Here is a 20,736-nt window from a genome sequence, read left to right on the forward strand (position 1 = left end):
TGACTCAGTCGCTTATTAATCTACAATTGATAGCATACACATACCCATCAAATCATTAAAAATTAAAAAATCTCTCTAGATCTCACTTCCTTAGATAGTTTGATAAATTGGCTTAGGAAACAAGATACGACATGTGTATTGAATTTTTGCAAGTGTACGATACAATAAATTATAAAACCTTGATTTAAGGTTCATTATAATAATACAAAATCAAACTTGATTAATAAAGTAATTAGGAATGAATCATTCCAAAACCCGCTGTAAAGGCAGTCGGTAGTAGTCGGCAGTCGACAGTAAAGAGTGAACCCCATCACTCACTCTCTCTCCTCTCTTCTCATCTCCACCATTAAAACCCCTTTAAATTCTTCACTGTTTCAGCTCCAAATTTTGAGCTTTCTCAACTTGGTACATTTCTTGTCTCTCTTTCTTTAACCCATTTTCATTTTTTTTGGATCTTGGTAATTCTTCTTGTTTTTTGAGGCTTTTGGGTTCTTTATTCTGCTAGTTTGTAGTTTTTAATTTGATTGTTTGCTTTAATTTAGTTTTTTTTTTATTTTTTTTTTATTGAGGGATTAATCTTGTTGTATGAAGAAAGATCAATGCTATTATAATTTGGTGTTTAAAGTTTGCGATTTGAATTGTGATTTTAGTGTAATTTTTTTATTTTTTATTTTTATTTTTATGTGGATCGATGCTGGGTTGTTTAATAATGATTGAAAATTTTTGTGGGTTGTAATTTTTTTTTGAATTTTATTTAGTTATGATTGAGTTTTTGTTCATTGCTTTCATGGGTTTTTGTAATTATTTCGAATGTGAACGTAGATATTGCTTTTTCTTGGTAGGGTTCTGATTGGTTTTCCTAAGATATAGAATTTGATTTTGATTTGCAATTTTGCTTACTGGGTTGATTGAGTTCTTTGTGATTTCTATTGTCAGTATTACAAGATAAATTTGAGAGGGTGGTTGCGGTTTGGGTAAAAGGATGGCGTCGGGAAGGTATACTCGCATTGATGCGAGGGGAAAGTCGTCGAACTACTGTTCGACCATTGTTGTTGTTGTGATTGTGGCAGCATGTTTAGTCGGGGCCTGGATCACGATGTCCTCATCGGTAGACCCTACTGGTTATGTTGGTATGTCTGTAGGAAAGGATGCCAAGCAACATATAGCGAGTGAAAAAAGTTCTAGGGAGTTTGAGGATAATTCAGGCGACTTGCCTGAGGACAGCCTTAAGGGGAATATCGAACAGGCCAGTGAGAGGGATGAGAGTGACTCGAAGTCACAAGAAAATGAAAATGTAGTCCAAGAGTCTGAGAACTCGGGTGAATCGGGTCAGCAGGAGAAGCCAGAGAAATCGGGTTCTGATGAGGATGAGAGGGTTGATGCCAATAAGGAAAAAGAAGTTGAGTCTGCAAAGGATGAAGATGTCAAAAACGCGGAAGAAGACTCAAATACCGGAGGAGATGAGACAACTGAAAAAATTAAACAAGAATCTGAGGAAAATAATGATGACAGTAAAATCAAAACTGATGAAGCTGAAGAGAAATCTGAATCAGAGGAGAGTTCTGAAGGTGCAAAGGAAAAGACAGATGACAGTAAACTCAAAACTGACGAAGCTGAAGAGAAATCTGGATCTGAGGAGAGTTCTGAAGGTGCAAATGAAAAGATAGAGGAAGTGAAGGATGAAACTGATAGTCAAAGCCAGGAGCAAGTTAGTACAGAAAGTGAGTCCAAGGACAAAGCAGAGTTACTTGATGAAACTTCCACTCAGACCGGGGCTTGGTCAACTCAAAAAGCTGAGTCAGAAAAACAGAAAGTCTCTGAGAAATCCTCAGACTCATCGTCTGAGGACCAAAAGGCCTACAAATGGAAACTCTGTAATGTCACTGCTGGGCCAGATTATATTCCTTGCCTTGACAACATTCAAGCTATCAAAAGGCTTCCCAGTACAGGTCATTATGAACACCGAGAGAGGCACTGCCCTGAGGAAGCTCCCACATGCCTTGTTCCTCTGCCTGAGGGGTATAAAACTTCAGTGAGGTGGCCTAAAAGCAGGGAGAAGGTACACAAAGTGCTTTGAAATAAAGAAGTAAAGAAATGACTGCATTGGGTCAGTCTTAGTTTTGTGCTGATTATAATACGTTGTTGTGTTTGTTTATGCAGATATGGTTTGCCAATGTTCCCCATCTCAAGCTTGCAGAAGTGAAGGGACATCAGAATTGGGTACAGGCTTCTGGGGAGTATATCACATTTCCTGGTGGTGGGACTCAATTTGTGCATGGTGCTACACGCTACATTGATTTCATTGAAAAGGTTATCCTTTACTGCATTTTTTTTCCGCTGATTATCCTTCATCTGTATTGATGAAGTAGCATCATTGCTGATGCGTTTTCCTCATTTTTTATGCTTGCGATGTTCAAAAAGGTGAACAGCTATTTTGCTAATGTCTGCATTCACAAGTATATGAAACCTACTGATAATTTTTGTTCTAAAAAAGAAGGAATAAAAAGAAGAATTAGTTATTCATATAGCTGGTGCCTAGTCCCTCACTCAGAAGTCATGAGTGGCTCTTTAACCTGAAGGGTTATGTATTTTATGTCTGGTTGTGCTGCATTGCCTGCATGCTTGGCAACCCATTGAGGTTTAAGTATATTTCTTGTTGTTTCTCTAGCCCTTCTTTTTACTAGGTAATTTCCTTCCGGTATCGAGTTTGAGGTGGTGCAATAGTGGTATCACTCCCCACCTTAGATTCCTGTGGTCTAAGGATCAAATCTTGCGGGGTTATCTCTCCACCAGCCCCCCTCCCTCCTGTTATTATATTTCCGTCCTGCTTATCTCAACCAAGATTATGCTCTTTCTTCATTACCAGTTTATACTACTATTGTTGCGCATTCTACAGTGGTAGGAACATTTGGGAGTGACTTTGTTACCTGCTTATGCTGAGTGCTGGAAACACTTGAATTGTTTCTCTTTGTCACATCTGATCAAGACTTCTTCTGTTCTCCTATATCTTATTCTTGATCTGCTTAATTTTGGCAATATAGGTGTCCCGTGTTTCTGTGATACTGTGTGTCACTGACTTGTCATATAATCATTGATGGAATATGTGTTCTAATCTTTACCGTTACTACTTTTTCGTGGGATTTATTTGGTTGCCTTTTCTTGATGTTCAAAAAAAATCCAAAATTGATGTTGCTAGCTCGGCACTTGGTTTTATTTGTCTAATTTTACTGCAACTCAGTGGACCTTTCTTTTTTCTTTTATTTTCAGACTCTTCCTGATATTGCCTGGGGGAGGCGAAGTCGTGTTGTTTTGGATGTAGGATGCGGTGTAGCTAGTTTTGGAGGATTTCTTTTTGACAAGGATGTACTCACTTTGTCACTGGCTCCCAAAGATGAACATGAAGCCCAAGTGCAATTTGCTCTTGAAAGAGGAATACCAGCTATATCTGCTGTCATGGGTACAAAGAGATTACCCTTCCCCAGCAACGCCTTTGATATCGTTCATTGTGCACGCTGCAGGGTCCCTTGGCATGCAGAAGGTGTTTTACACATCACCATGAACTACAACTTTTAAAAAATTTAATTTAGTTTCGTATCTAATGTTAATATACTTGATAGGTGGTAAACTGCTTTTGGAACTTAATCGTGTCTTGCGCCCGGGAAGCTACTTTGTATGGTCTGCCACTCCAGTTTACCGTAAAGATGATGAGAATGTGGCCATTTGGAAAGGTGCATTATATAACAGTTTTTTTTACTTCATCATTCTATTAGTCTTGCAATTATTGGCATGGAACTGATCTGAATTCCATGTACTGTATTCACAGCTATGTCCAAGCTAACTAAGTCAATGTGCTGGGAGCTTCTGAAAATCGGGAAAGATACTGTAAATGGAGTATCTGCAGCAATATATCGTAAACCTATGTCCAATGATTGCTATGAGAATAGAATGAAGAGTGAGCCTCCACTTTGTCAAGAATCTGATAACCCAAATGCAGCCTGGTAATCTTTGCTTTGTCTTTGATTATGTGAAATAGATGTTAAAGCACATGATAAATATGCCACTTATGTCAAAGCAACATGCGTAAAATAAACCTGAACTACTCCAGTCATTGGCTTCCTGTAACCCCATTTGAGAGTTGTGACTGGTAGAGGAACCCACGGACAACATTTTATGGTAAGCTCATCCACCCATGGAGATCATTGTTTTGACCAGGAAGTGGAGCAGGGAAAGGTGTGAGAGATAGATATAAGTATTTTTTTTATTTTTATTTTTATCACAGTGAGGTAAAACATTCAAACCATAAACCTAGGGCTTAAAACGTCAAACAGTTTTCGGCTTATGAGTGCTAAAAAACAGGAGTAAACTATTTGCATATCACAGATGGGTTTTTCATACTGATTTACTATGCCCACCAGATATTGCATTATTTTCACTGCAAAGGCTGTGATGGTTCAATTGTGGTTAGTAGTTGTTGTGTCTCTTATTACTGAGCACTTTTTGCTGAGCTATGAATTAAGACTTGGTACAAATTCTCTATACTCACTCGCCTCTGGTTACGGCATGTTAGTGCTACACGCCTACATCCCTGCTGCAGGAGGGTGGTGGTGGGCAGTGGGGAGGATATGGTGGTAAATGAATGGGTATTTTACAACTGTGCGTGATTGTGTATCTATTTTTTTTCATCCTTTTTTTTCTGTGGCCCTTTGAAGTTGATGTATTTGATATTCATTATCGAAATTTCTTTTTTCAGGGATATACCAATGGAGGCATGTTTACACAAAGTGCCAACAGATCCATCGGAACGTGGATCTCAATTGCCTGCTAAGTGGCCATCAAGGCTGGATAAAACTCCTTACTGGTTAAAAGAGACTGAAGCTGGGGTTTATGGCAAAGCAGCTCCAAAGGATTTCATTGCTGACAATAAGCACTGGAAACGTGTTGTTGCTGATTCTTACATGGATGGTATTGGCATCGATTGGTCTTCGGTGAGAAATGTGATGGACATGAGAGCTATATATGGAGGGTAAGCTCTTGTTACTTTACGTACTTTAAACTCCATATATTCTCTGTATTTGATAATTTGCTTGAAGCATGCAATATGGAGTAAGAATTACTTGTATTAGTTAAAAATTGAAAATCAGGAGAGTAGAAGTTAGTTGAAGTTTGAAAAACATTAATTTGACTACAACACCTTACATTGAACGTTCAAAATGTTGAACAGATAAAATGGTATAACAAACCTATTGTTGCATTGTAATTTGTTATTCACACGCGAGTGTTGCTCTCTCTCAGCATTTTGTTTTCTCCTTAAGTTCATATACATCTGGGTTGTATTGACTTGTGAATGTTATCATTATACTGCTATATGAGGATGCATTTAGCCAGTTAATCAATTTTTTTCTTTTTTCCTTTTTTTTTTCTTCTCTGATTTGCAATTTTCTTCCAGATTTGCTGCAGCTTTGAAGGACCTGAAACTTTGGGTTATGAATGTAGTTCCTGTCACCTCACCAGACACCCTGCCGGTTATCTATGAACGAGGTTTATTTGGTATATATCATAATTGGTGTGAGTCATTCAATACCTACCCAAGAACATATGATCTTCTTCATGCTGATCATCTCTTCTCAGATCTCAAGAAAAGGTTGGCCATCTTCAAATATTGCTGAAGATCCATTATATTATAAGTGTTTTTATCTGCTTTAATTTGTAATGATCAACTTTTTTGCTCAGGTGTAATCTTAAGGCAGTTATGGCAGAAGTAGACAGAATTCTAAGGCCAGAAGGAAGTTTGATTGTAAGAGACAATGCCGAAACCATAGCTGAGGTGGAGAGCATGGCGAAATCCCTACACTGGAAGATCAAATTTACGTTCTCAAAAGACAATGAAGGATTACTTAGTGTTCGGAAGACAAGATGGCGTCCCTCTGAAGTAGAAACTATTAGGTCAGCCATAGCTTAGCTTCCAATGGCCGGGTTATCATAGCTTGGGAAAATACGCTGTTTCGGAATGGGTATCTATATTCTTTTATTGATTTAGCAGCACTGGTTCTCAAGAATGCGGAGGTTATATATGTGTAGCAATCTTATACAGTAGTCGTCTAAAAAGATAGCACAATTATCCAAGTAAGTATTTTTCATGGTTGATTTACTTGATAGTTTGTATTCCACTAATCCACTTAACCCTATAAAAATTGAGGGAAGTGGACTTAGTAATTTTTATGTTTTGACCCTAAGACAAATAATGCTTAAAATAGTAAAAGTTCATTATCTTTTGTTCCTTATCTTGGTAGTCTTGAGTTTGTTACTGTTTGGCAACAACTTTTAAAGCTAAAAAGTTTTGACTTGTAAAGTTGAAAAATAGTGTTTGATAAAATAGTGGTTAGCTTAGACCACCTATTAGAACCTGGGCATCGTGCCGGGCCGTGCTGCCGCGGGCCGTGCTTGGCGGGCCACGGGCTCCGGCGTGCCGTGCCGGTCGTGCCTGCGTGCCCAGGAATTCGTGCCGTGCCGTGCCGGCGATTCTCGCCAGCCCACGGCACGGCACGGCCCTCGTGCCTGGCGGGCTCGTGCCGTGCGGGCTGGCCTGCGGGCTGGTGGCAGTTTCCAATTTTATTTTTTTATTTTTATTTTTATTTTTATTTTTTTTTTTAAGTGACAACATTATAACTTATAATTATAAGTATTATAATGTATATAAGTTGTATAATGTATTATAATGTATAATTATAAGTATTATAATGTATATAAGTTATAAGAATTATAATGTATATAAGTTATAAAATTATAATTATAAGTTTTATAAGGTTATAAACTTATAACTTATAAGTTTATAACTTATAAGTTATTAAGTTATGAATTTTATAATTATAAGTTGAATATTTATGTTTATAATTTTGTATATTCAATATTTATATTTATATATTTACTTTATACTATTACTTTAAAATTTAATGTTTATGATTTATTAAATATAATTTTGTATTAGTAATTGGTATAATTTTATTTTTTTAATATGAATTTACAAATTGTAACAAAACGGTGAAAAAGGCAAATTAGACTTTGGATGTGAATACTGCGTACTTTATATTATTATTACTTGAGTTGAGAAAATTGTACAATGATAACAATGATAAAAATCATACAATGATGGTATTAAACAAAAATTGGAAAATGATAAAATTGATATTTGATAATGATTAAAATCGTACAATATACAATAATTGTCTATTCTTCTTTCTCCTTCTTCTTGCTCGTCTTCGTCTTCGCCTTCGCCTTCAAGGTCATCGGCTAGTTGCATAGATTGAGAACTAGCCGAACCCGAACCGGAAGCGGAGGTTCCTTCTTCGTTGTCGTTGTGGTCGTAAGAACGGTCTTGTGAGCGATTTTCCGCATCCAACCAATCTTTGAAACACACGCACATTTCTAGTGTTTCGGGTTTTAGACTTGTTCTTCTATCGTCTAAAACCCTTCCGGATGCGCTGAAAGCTCGTTCGGAGGCGACGGAGGAAACTTGGATAGCAAAAATGTCTCGTGCCATTGCCGCCAAAGTTGGATGCTTCGAGCCCTGTTGTTTCCACCATGCAAGGAGGTCGAGGCTGTTTATCTCATCGTCGTCCATGCCTTTGGTGAAGTCGTAACTCAGGTACATCTGCAACTCCGAGACGTCGCTTTGCGTTCTCCTGATTGATGAATCACCTGAAAACCTTGAAATCAAGTTAGTAGCTTGTGAAAATAAATGTTTGGCCTTCTTACTTACGTTTTTGGATGGTTGGGAAGGCCCTGAGCGAGGAACGGTGCCATATTTGGCTTCATAGACTCTATATAAAGCAAAAAACTGATCCTTCACATTAGTCTTATAGTTTTCTACATCATCGTCAAGAAACATGCATTGAAAGTAAATGTCAACTAACATAAATGTGTTTTCATACTTTTGCCTAGGATCTAATATGGAAGCAAAAAAATAAATCAAAGGAATTTCACTATAATATTTACGCCACTTTGTTTCCATTGCTGGAAGATACTGATCATAATCACTTTGATGGCGAAGATCAGCGAAAAGTTGGGCGAGTAAGCATGCATTAGAAAGAAAGTTTTGAGCACAAGGATTGTAAACAGTAGAAAAACAATACGTCATATTATATAATAACTGTAAAAATTGCATATATCTTTCACAGTTATTCCAATCATCATCATACAAAGCATTTTGTGGAAATTTTTGGTTGTAAAATAATGTTAACGGGCCCTTGTACTCAATTGCCTTTGTTAACATGTCATAGGTGAAATTCCACCTAGTTGGGCAATCGGTTCTAATTTTTATTACCCTTATCTTTTGTTGTTTTAGAAAACTCTTCCATTCTTGGTATCTCATGTTAGAGCTATTAATAGACATAATAGCATCTCTGATTTTGCTGTAGTATGGGCCAATTGCCCGAACTCCATCCTGTACACATAAGTTAAGTACATGGCAAACACATCTAGTATGAAGAGCTTCACCGTCTAATAGGACATCGGTTAAGTTTTGTTTGATAAGATTAGCTGTGTATGTCATAGAGGTTGCATTATCAAAAGTCATAGATATCATTTTATCTCGAAGGTTGTATTCGTCTATTGCTTGCATTAAATGGTGAGCAATGTTAATGCCGGTGTGTGGGTATTCCAGCATTTTGAAATGTATTTTTTTTTTTTGTAACAACCATTGATCATCTACCCAATGGCAAGTCACACATAAATAGTGATATTTATAACCACTATCCCAAGAATCGGCTGTTAAAGATACTCTACAGTTAAGGTTACTCAATTCGGCTTGTAACCGGACTTTGTACTCTAGGAAATTTTTCATTGCGGCGGAACGAACGGTTTTCCTAGAGATTCTTTTATGTTGAGGTTGCAGTGCTTTGTTAATGTAGGTGTTGAATGCGTCACTTTCCGAGAAAAGAAAAGATTGTTCGGCGTGTACTATCATTTTTCCTAGTTCATCCCTATCCCTCTCATAGTTGTATGTAAAGCCGTATGGATGGAATTGGGAAATTTTGGGCTGGGTTGGATCACTAGCTGGTTTTGCACAAGCTTTTATGTGTCTAGTTAAGTGTCTCGTCCCGTTTTTGGTAATTGCCGTGAATACACCATTACATGTTTTACATTTTGCATATTTTTTACCCTCTCTATCTAGGACAAAATAACGCCATACCTCACTCCTTCGGTTTTTCAAAAGTACCATCTCACTTTCGGTTAACCATCATGATGTGTGTCTGCGTTAGTAGTGGCAGTAGAAGGGGTAGAACCGGAGGGAATTCGGGTACTTTCTTGGCTACCTTGGCTAGAACAATAGTTTTGTTGATCACCGATATAATTAGGTGGGAATTGATCGAATTGTGGGAATTGTTGTGGATTTTGATATTGGTTTGATGGAGGAAATTGGTTTGGTGGTGGTGGTGGTGGTGGAAATTGGTTTAGTGGTGGTGCTGGAAATCCCGACATATTATATGGCTCATAGCCCGGGGGGAAGTAAATGGGGTCATTGGCTTGACTCGAAATTTGGGGGCTTGTTGTATTTGGTGGTTACCTAGAACTACTACTACGGGTAAGTCGGCCTTTCGCCCTAGACCTAGATGATGGGTTGTTCGATGCCATAATTAACAATTAATTTTTTAATAAAAAGTGGTTAACTATAATAATAATAATTAATAACAACAATTTTAACAATAAAAATATCAATAATAATAATTAATAACAACAACTATAACAATAACAATAACAACAAAAATAAATAATAACAACAATTGTAACAATAATAATAATTAATAACAACAATTATAACAACAACAATAACAATTAACAACAATAATAATTAAACAAGTATTCTAATAATAACAATAAAACAATAATAAATTTTTAGATTAGTTTAGATCTTACAACCGTGCTTCAACGCTCCACTAATTACGATTACGAACTTTTTAATTTTTTCCGATATTAGGAAAATAATTAGAGAATTTAAGAGAATAATTAGAGAATTTAAGAAAATAAGGATATTAGAGATTTAGAGAATATAAAAGTAAGAAGAAGAGATTGGGATTTTGTGATTTGGGAATGAAATGGAGGTGGGTATTTATAGAATTTTTGGGGAGCAAATTGGCAAAAATATAGTCGTTAAGTAGCCGTTTTTTTGGCTAATTAAGCAACTAGCCGTTGCTTTTAAACGGTAACATGACCGTTGGCCCGCGGGCCGTGCCTGGTAATTCATAACCCTGTCCGTGGCACGACCCGTGGCACGAAGTTCAACTTTCGTGCCGTGCCGGGCTGGAGTTCAGGCCGTGCCGGGGTGCGTCGAACGGCGGGCCGTGCCGGGCGGCACGCGGGCCAACCCGGCCCGTTCCCAGGTTTACCTATTAGGGATGGCAATGCGACGGGTCGGATGCAGAGAATGGTACTTTCATACCCATCCCTACTTAAAAATCTTATATTCATACCTGCCCCACCACTCATGGCGGGTACAATACCCACATCCATACTCGTTTTGCCGGATAAATTTAATATTATCTCCATCCCACTATCCATTTGGATATCCATACCCACCTTAAACTCGCCCCGCCATCCATTTGATATCCATACCCACCTCAAACCCGCCCCACGCCCACCCCAAGCCCGCTATCATAATGCCATATTATATCACAATAGTATGAAGAATTATCATTTCTAACAAATCTTTGTTTTCATTCATTTGGTGGAATTCTGAAATTTGTTATATACCTCTGAGTGTACCGTATACCGAACTAACCTAAGGTTAGTATTTTTTTTTTCATTTGATGATTAAATGAAAAAAAATCATGAAAATGAGAACAAAATACCCATGGGTGTACGGTGCACCCGGGTGTATATAACAATCTCTTGTGGAATTCACATAGCGTTAATGTCATTAATTTATTTTATTTTTATTATATTATTATAGTATCTAAATTCTACACTCTTCTAAGCTTGTTTCATCCTTTACAAAAATTAGTATAAGACAAATAATTGACGGGTGATGGGGCGGGGCGGGGATGAAGTATCCATACCCGCCCCATCATTCGTGGCGGGTACACTTTTTATACCCATCCCCGCCCCATCACCAGCCAAATCTGGGCGAGTCTCCTATTTGACCCGACCCACTGCCATTGGTGGCACCAATTTAAGAAAAACTAACTTAACTTCGAAGACAAGCAAATGAATGTATCCATTCAAAAAAAATAAAAATTGAATGTATTAGGAGCATTGGATAAGATGATTATGACTAAAAATATAAATATTAAATTGAAATATATATTAAGTACACCTGTCGACAGACATGCATTCTCAACTTAATATCATTATTAGCTAGATCTAACTTCAAATGTATAACATAAGTTTTAAATTTACTAATGTTTTGGTTATTTCTTACAAGTATGTCAGATACATTAAAGGTTAATCCGAGACAAATGCACACGCATGATTAAAATTGGTCACAAAAATTGAATGCTAAGTTATACTCAATGGGGCAAGTTTCACACAAGAAATGTATGTGCAAATACCAATTGCTTTAGTTGATTAAAGTATAAAATATTAGTACCACTATTTGTCGTTTAAGGGTCTCTAACCAAAAATTTCAAACATGAGCAAGCTTGATTTCTTACTTAAGAACGATTTTTAGAGCAAAATCACTACTTTTTTCTTACTTTCCATCTTCCATTAAGGATCTACGCCATTTTATAATGTCAAACCCTCTTATTCTTCAAGCCTTAAGATGTCACCTACTTTTTTTTTCTTTTTTTTAAGCAATAAACTATGGGAGAGGATCCTCACCTTATTACAGAAATGGGGGGTTGTGAGGAGTCGAACCCTCGTCACATTGGGAAGGGATGGTGCATCTTCTCACTCCTCAAGATGCCACCTACTTACAGTATTCTTACAACAAACAAGTCTATCACACCTGGTATATAATTATATATTCTCTCCTACGATTTAACTCTTCCAAATATAAAATCCTGATTATATTATTTTTAAGGGGTTAATTTCCACGTCATTAAAATTGTGTTCACATAATTTCGGTTACTTCCAACTACTTTTTGTAAAGTGTTTCAAAAAAAAAATAATAATAAAGAAAAAAACTACTTTTTGTAAAGAAGAGTGGAAACCAGTTGTTGCAGAAATTCAAATTTCTTACTAAGGTAGAAATTTGGTAAGAAAGAAGAAAACAATGGAGTATTTTTAGAGTTTTAGAGTTCTAACATATTAACGGCTCAAACTATGTGGAAGCAAAGAAGGGAATACATAACAAATTTATTAGAATCTTGCATAAAAAATAAATCGCACAAATCTGGGAAGCTTTTACATGCTCAAATCATTCGTACCGGATTCATTTCTCAGAACTTCTTCTCGAATCGTTTGATCGATTTTTACTCAAAATGTGATAATCCCAGATACGGCCTCAATGTGTTCGACGTAATGCCTGAAAGAGATATTTTTTCTTGGAATTCTATGTTGAGTACATTGTGTGCAGTTAATAGAATGCAGGATGCATGCCAGGTGTTTGATGAAATGCCTGAGAGAAATGTTGTCTCTTGGAATAATATGATTAGCGCGTTTGTAAGAAATGGGGATCATGGTAAAGCATTGGAAATGTATAAGTTGATGGTTTCGGAAGGTTTAGTTCCTACCCATTTTACGTTGGCAAGTGTTTTTAGCACATGTGGTGTTTTGGTGGAGCTGAATTTCGGCAGGTTGTGTCATGGTCTTGCAATTAAAGTTGGAGCTGACCAAAATATATATGTGGGTAATGCTTTGCTGTCGATGTATGCTAAGTGTAGGTGTATTGGTGATGCAATTCGCATTTTTGAAGAGATGCCAGCACCTAATGAAGTGTCTTTCACGGCATTAATGGGTGGCTTGAAAGAGACTCAGAGAATTGAAGAGGCATTAGGAGTGTTTAAGTTGATGCACAAGACCAAAGCTTGCATAGATGCTGTGTCATTGTCTAGCATTCTTGGTGTTTGTACTCAAGAAGGTGATGGTCAGCAGCGTAAGTCGCATGGGAAATTAGTACATGGTCTTTCTATCAAGCTTGGATTGCAAGATGATTTTCATTTGGTTAATTCACTGCTTGACATGTATGCCAAAAATGGAGACATGGATAGTGCTGAAATCATTTTTCAAAATATGTCCAAACCGAATGTAGTTTCTTGGAATATCATGATGGCTGGATATGGTGAAATTTACAAGTGTGAAAAAGCTGTGGAGCTAATGGAGAGAATGGTGTTTTCGGTTGCCAACCAGATGAGGTTACTTGTATCAATATGATAGCAGCAAGTGTAAAATCGGGAAATGTCGAAGTTGGGCGTCAAGTATTTGACAAACTGGTTCGTTCAAGCTTGAGCTCATGGAATGCTATGCTTTCTGGGTATTCGCAGGTTGAGAAGCATGATGAGGCAATGATGCTTTTTAGGGAGATGCAGTTTAGGAATGTGAAGCCTGATTGCACTACTCTAGCTACTGTTCTTGCCTCTTGTGCAGAGATGGCATTTCTGAAATGTGGAAAACAAGTCCATGCTGTCACACTGAAGGCAACTTTAAACGATGATGTTTATGTTGGCAGTGGGCTTATTAACTTGTATTCTAGAAGTGGTAAAATGGACATTGCCAAGTCTGTTTTTCATGGACTGCCTGCAGTGGATATTGTTTGCTGGAATTCTATGATAGCTGGATTTTCACTTAATTCTCTAGAAAAGGAGGCTTTTAGTTTCTTTAATATCATGAGAAGAAGGAATATGTGCCCTACCCAGTTCACCTATGCTACAATTTTGAGTTGCTGTGCCAAACAATCCTTATCATCTAAAGGTAGAATATTTCATGCTCTGATACTGAAGGACGGATGCATAAATGATATATTAGTTGGGAGTGCTCTTATAGATATGTATTGTAAGTGTGGTAATGTAGAGAGGGGCAGGGAAATTTTTGATGCAATGCCTATGAAAAATGCAGTTATTTGGAATGAGATGATACATGGGTATGCCCAAAGTGGTTTTGGAGATGAAGCTGTGCAGCTGTATGAATGCATGATCAGAGAAGGGAGAAAACCAGATGATATAACCTTTGTGGCCATTTTAACTGCTTGCAGCCATTCTGGATTGGTTAATGAAGGTATCAGAATATTTGAATCAATGCAAATAGAGCATAAAGTGGAACCACTTGTAAGTCATTACACCTGCATTATTGATACTTTAGGTAGAGCTGGGAGGTTGCATGAAGCAGAAAAGCTTATAAGAAGGATGCCATGCAAAGATGATCCTGTTATATGGGAGGTTCTGCTCAGCTCTTGTAGATTTTATTCTGACATTCTTGTAGCAAAAAGAGCTGCTGATGAGCTCTTGTCCCTGAATCCTAGAAGTTCTACTCCTTATGTACTTCTAGCAAATGTGTATTCTTCAATGGGAAGATGGGAAGAAGTAAGGGCAGTCAGAGAGCTCATGAGTGATAATCATGTGGGTAAGGATGCAGGCTATAGCTGGACAGAAAATAAGAATGTGAAAGGAACTTTGGAAGCTGATGACTCTTATATTATTCCCCCTCAATCACAATGGGGTTGAAGGCAGTCACGCTGCCATGATTGAGAGGTCTCAAATTGTTTAGGTGCTGCTCCGGAGTCTTTTTGTTGGAACTTGTGTAGTTGTGTGCTGAATGTATATATTATTGAATGCACTTTTATTTTCTGGCATCTTCATTTTCAAGTGCAGAAGAGCTCTTCCAACACTCTTCTATAAACACCTTTAGATCATCGTCTCACAGAGTCGCAACAGTTCACTGGCGACATGAAAGAGACTGGGAGTTGATAACACAGACACAAAACAAACAAAAAATAGTAAGTTGTTGATTTAATATGACTTATTGAAAGTATATTTTTCTCCACTGGGAATGTAGCATTGGTTTAATTGTGGTTATTACGCTGTCCCACTTTTTAAATTGGAGTAATATTGTAGAATGATGAACTAAAGACTTGACAATTCTTCCATTTATTCTGCCCTTTAGGTAGGGCATGTCATCTTTGTTATTTTCTCAGGCTGCAGCCTGCAGGGGAGGGCCCGGGGGGAGGGTACATTCTTGATCTTAAATTTGTTTGTTTGTTTGTTTTACCACCTCCCTTTTTTAATTTCCCTTAAAAAGTTGATTTTATTGAATACATTTACTGAACATTTCCTTTTCAGAAAATACAATTGCAATCATGCATAGCTGCATACGCAGCAGATCCTTTTACAACGCCGATATCAAATCATATCTGGATGGTATCGACATTGACTGGTCTCCTGTGAGATATATGACGGCCATACCAGATGAGGCGACGGAGGGTAAGCTTTTTAGTCAATGAAATGTCTCTTAGGGCAGATAATTTGAGTGAAGGGTGAAACATGGAGTAGTAAGTGCAAATTAGAGCTGTAATATGGATAAAATATATTTACGGTGGAAATTCGCAGATTTACTGCCTTACTGGTATCAAATAAAGCATAGACATATAATAACGTTTTTTTAGTAACGGTATAAAATATAAATTTTGTCATGACTCATGAAATATATTGTTAAATAGTTATTAATATATAGTTTCATAACATCAACTTTTTTTGTATTTTTCATTGATATTTAATCATATATATCTAAAGTCAAAGTAGTATGTTGGCATGTGTGCCAAGTTTGACCGTGTCAATTATTCAGGAACAGAAGAAGTATATATATGGAACCCTTTATGACATATACTCCAGATTGCTTACAATTTATAGGAGTAATTAGTAGTTTAATTATATAATGATATTAAAATATAGGCTTTCTGAAATGTATTGAACTTATTGCTTTTAATTTTGAGATAATTGTGCTGATTTGAATGTACTGAAACTTAGTCTTTCAAGGTCAAAGAACACTCCATAACAACTTTGCACGCTGAAGAAAGATCATTTCTAAATGCTATTAGTGACTTGGTTTTTGAGTTTCATGCCTGACTTGTAATATTTTAGTGTTGGTAAGCAGAAAATGCTGTTTTTTTTTGTATGGATGTCATCAGCATTGCACTTTTCATTACAGATTTGCTGCAGCCTTAAAGGAAATGAAATTGTGGGTGATGAATGTAGTTCCTGCTATGTCATGCTGATTATATGTCATTGAGGTTTATTTGGAATATATCATGATTGGTACAAAGTCATTCAGTACATGTCCAAGAACTTATGACTTCATACTTACCATCTTTTCTCTGCTCTCAAGAAAAGGTTTGTAAAGTCATCCTATATTCATCACAGCTCAAAAAAAAAAAAAAAAAAAAAAAACAATGATACCTTCATCTGGTAAGATTTGTAAGTGAACTATTCTGTTCAGGTGTAAGTTTGTGGCAGTAATAGCAGAAGTTGACAAAATCCTAAAGGCCAGAAGGAAGTCCAGTAGTGAGAGACATTGCTGAAACCATATCTGAGGTGGACATCAGGACCAAATCCTTACAATGGAAGATCAGGTTCACCTTTTCAAAAGACCGTGAAGGATTGTTCTGTGTTCAGAAGACAATATGGCATCCCTCGATATAGAAACCATTACATCAGCCATAGCTTAGCTTTGATGCACTGGTTCTCATAGTTTGAGACTATATGTTGTTCTGAATAGGTATTCCTTATCCTTATACGAGTATTAGTTTAGAAGCATTGTTTTGTTGATATTCTTGATAACACATCAACATTAGCATTGAATATTTTCTTTTTCTATTTTCTCTGTTTTTTTTTTATTTTTTTATTTTTATTTTTTTTTGGGGGGGGGGGGGGTGGGTGGGGGGTGTTGGTTGTGGCTTGGGTCTATTCTACGGTACTACCTGATTACTGACCCTTGATCGAATATGTAAATTTTTTGTGACTTCAACCTGAACAAGATGTATACAAAAATGTCAGATAGTGAAAAAATTATCTGTTCTTTGTTGCTGTATCCTGTATGAATATTGAGTTGCAAGGAATGCAAGCTATTCCAAGGTCCAATTGTTTTTTATAAAGTTTCATTATTTATTTATTTTTGGTGTTAAGAGAACCACTTTGGGGAAGTGATGTAAACATGATTTGATCTCTTAAGATATTTAACTAATTAAGCTAATTGGCATCCATTTTGAGGGACTTTCTCTCACTACTTGTTCAGTTATTTAGGGGTTACTGCTATGTTATATCACTTGTTCTTTATTAATCTAAAAGAAGAACAAATCAATAACCTAGTCAAATAAGAGAAGAATCAAAGCGACCTAAATGCTAACCAAACAACTCATCACATGCATAACCGAAAATAAGCCACATAAATTCTACACATCCATTTTACAATTTCCACACATAAAATTTGATCTTTTGACATACGCTAATTTTTTTTCCTACCAATTAGTCCGTGGAATTTCACAAAAAATTGTATTTTCTTCACAGCTTACTCCTCTTTATGACAGCCCTTGCAGGTTTGTTTCTAGTGGTAAGCAAATCCGTCCTTCCAAGCATCGATGAAGACGGTGGAATTCTCTTTAATTTTTTTTCTAAGATTACCATTTTTTAATGTCTCCACTTCCATTTTCAACCACCTCCTTATAGGCCTTGTACCACATACTTAATGGGTGCAGAAAAGTTCAGTACAAATATTCACAACATAATATGTTGAAACCCATTATAAACCCACTTATGAGTATCCCATATTGGAGAAAGAGGAGAGATGATTGCACTTTATAAGGTAGAGGAGTTGCTTCCACTATCACCAATTGGTTTTAATATGGAACTAACTCCCTGATTTCACGAGATGATGTGGCAGAAGTTAAGGCTCTGTCTATGACTGGAGGTCTAGAGCTCTATGCAACCATTTTAATACATTAACTCATAATCACACACAAAACAATATTTACTTTTTTACAATTTAGATGAAAGACTATATATATCCCTCTTAAACATGTTGTCCATACACTTTTAAATCTCTTAAAATTCTGAGATTTTTTTTGTTTTTCTTGTTGGTAAAATTTTCTAGATTCATATTCAATCAATTAGTGCCTTATTATTACATTATGAATATTGAATTATTTAATATGAAAAAGATATCATACAAATTTACAATAATCTATTAATAAACATAATTATGTTTAATACCAATGGCATATTCAGGAATTTCAAAATGTGGGTTTGAAATCGTTTAAAAAAAAAGGAATGAAATATATTAATTAAAGATTTAATATATAAGTTCAAATTTTAGATATAGATGGATTACACTTTACAAAAATGAAAAAAAATAAATAAATCAAGTATTCTCTCGAGAGGATTTTGGTAACTTCCCAACACGTTTTCAATAAGATTTTAAACTCGTGGTGGAAACTAAAAACTCCACGTTCTACATTAACGTCAAACAAAATTATGATTATTAATTTATTATTATTGTAACATTGTAACATTCTTTTTTTTTTTAATTTATTTTTCGAGAAAACTCTATTTTTTTTTTTACATGTATGCTATCACCGCTAGGAGTGGAAGAGTTCTTGAGAGTGATCCAAATATTGGGAAGAAATCAAAGGAGGGAGTTGAGCTTGAGGATGAGAGTGAGAAAATCAATGAGTCTTTGGAAAATGAGAAAAAGAATAAGGTTGTTGAGGGACCAAAGGAGAAAGAAGCCACCCCTTTGCCCCTATATCGCCAACCTAGAGAGGAGAAGCTACCCTTTCCACAACGCTTTGAAAGGTCAAAGCTAGATGCACAATTTTGAGAGATTTTTGAATGTTATTAAAGGTCTACATGTCCAATTACTTTTGTTCAAGCCATGAAAGAGATGCCCCACTATTCTAAATTTTTGAAGGACCTCTTGAAGGGAAGGAGAGAAGTGGAGACCGTAAACCTCACCGCAAATTATAGTGCTATTCTTTCTAGCAAGCTCCCTACAAAATTGAAAGACCCCGATGGTTTCCCTATCCCATGTTCTATCAATGATGTTCATCTTGGGAAAGCCTTGTGTGATGTAGATGAAATGTGAGCCTTATCCTTTTTCGGTTTACCAAAAACTAGGTGTAGACAACCTTTCTCCTACAAATGTCACTCTCCAACTTGCCGATCGTTCCACCAAGATACCCATAGGGAAGGTGGAAGACATCCCTCTTAGAGTCGGCAAGTGTGTTGGAAATGGATGAAGATGAGAGAATCCCCATCATTGAGTAGGACTCCATTGGTAAGGGAGCACCGAAAGTACACTTGAAACCTTTACTTTCGGCTTGCAGTATGCATTTCTTGATTTCGGGCTTGAGATGGGCTTGAGGTATCCATTTCTTGATGCAAATGAGACTTTGAAAGATCAAACTTTTGATCTCCAATGACTCAATAGTTAAGATGAGCTAAAAATTACCACTGAGCTTAACCCCATAATCTTGTCGATCAAGTTCTACACAAATATTCTTTTTAACCAGTTTTTTCCAAAAAAATCTGTGGGTTCAATGAACCATCTTAAACCCACTGTGTATTCGTCAATGGTCATTATAATATACACGTAGTTTCACGTTATTTGTTAAATAATATATTGTTGTTTCGTAATAAATTCTTTTTATTTTGTAAATCATTGTAAAAGTGAGTTAAGTATAATTTTGGAAACTCACTTTTTAATTTTTTCACCTTTTGAGGACTCTCGAAATTATTTTACTTTTTAATTCAATATTTTTTTTTTGGTTATTTTGTATTAATTTGATCTTAATTTAATTCAATTGACGAATGTAATTTGTGGTATGGGTATTTTATTTTAATGATATATGATTTACTAAAGTTGGTTTTTTACGTGAGATTTTTGTAAAAAAAAAAATTATGTGAATTTATGCTTTGATTTTGTGTGAAATGCTATCATAATTATGAGATTTGTCATAATTATACAAATAATTGGAACTTTATGATTCCTTTATGTTTATAATTTAGTTGTTATTAAAATCTTTATAAACAAATTATGATCTCCAATGTTTTTATTTGCAATATATTACTATATACAAAGTTGTGCATTTAAATTTCAAGTTTTATGACCATTGGATTTTGTTAAAGCAAAAGTGACAAATAATACTCTACTGCAATTCTTGAGCCAAAAAGCAACAAACATTTTTAAAAGATTAGAAGAACTAGGTTGGCCGGGTTGATTTCAAAGAGTTATTTAGGGAGATGAATTAATCTAGTACAAATAGTTAGATTACTTAGATTAAAATAATTTTTAATTAATTTAATTTTAAGTATGTAATTGAGGTTATAAAGTTTTAAGTAAGGGTATTTTTGTAATTTCATTAAAAAATTAATAAAAAATAAAAAGATTTGGAAATGTTGCATCTAATATTTAGCGTTCGTTTTCAATAAATGTTGCAGATAATATTAGCGGAGGTAATATTCAACAAGAATATTTTCATACTTATTTTAGTGATGTTCTTGATAGAGTATATAAATTAAACCTTGGCTTCAATCCTAAGCTTAAGCTTTTGGTTGAGTTGATCCTCTAACATGGTATTAAGAGTTAACGTGACACAAATGTCACAGATTCAAATCTCATCCACCCCCCACTTTCAAATGGAATATGTCGCTGGGTAAGAGAGGGCCAATGACGCATCCATACTTCAAGCCCAAAGAGCTCTCAAGTGAAAGGGCGTGATAAAGTATGTAAATCGATTCTGCCGCTTTAACCATAAGCTTAAACTTTGGTTGAGATGACCCTTTAACAGTTTTTTCTATAGGTTGTTATAAAATTATA

The 20,736-nt window shown here is 35.9% G+C and overlaps 1 protein-coding gene and 1 pseudogene across 2 annotated transcripts; both read left to right on the forward strand.

Annotated features, from left to right (window-relative positions):
• Nucleotides 1–205: 205 nt before the first annotated feature.
• On the forward strand, nucleotides 206–6,281 carry LOC110685910 (probable methyltransferase PMT24). 2 transcript variants are annotated; one of them, XM_021862467.1, is made up of 9 exons: nucleotides 206–458; nucleotides 937–2,059; nucleotides 2,161–2,310; nucleotides 3,268–3,538; nucleotides 3,618–3,728; nucleotides 3,824–3,998; nucleotides 4,751–5,023; nucleotides 5,447–5,641; nucleotides 5,731–6,281. In XM_021862467.1, the coding sequence occupies exons 2-9, from the start codon at nucleotides 983–985 to the stop codon at nucleotides 5,957–5,959; spliced, it is 2,481 nt and encodes an 826-aa protein (XP_021718159.1). In that variant the 5' UTR covers nucleotides 206–458; nucleotides 937–982; the 3' UTR covers nucleotides 5,960–6,281. The 2 variants fall into 2 exon arrangements, with proteins under 2 accessions (XP_021718159.1, XP_021718158.1); XM_021862466.1 differs by having other exon boundaries at nucleotides 207–405.
• Nucleotides 6,282–11,576: 5,295 nt separating this feature from the next.
• Nucleotides 11,577–14,866, forward strand: LOC110685911 (annotated as a pseudogene).
• Nucleotides 14,867–20,736: the final 5,870 nt, after the last annotated feature.

This window comes from Chenopodium quinoa, unplaced genomic scaffold (genome assembly GCF_001683475.1).
Source record: "Chenopodium quinoa cultivar QQ74 unplaced genomic scaffold, ASM168347v1, whole genome shotgun sequence".
Lineage (NCBI taxonomy): Eukaryota > Viridiplantae > Streptophyta > Magnoliopsida > Caryophyllales > Amaranthaceae > Chenopodium > Chenopodium quinoa.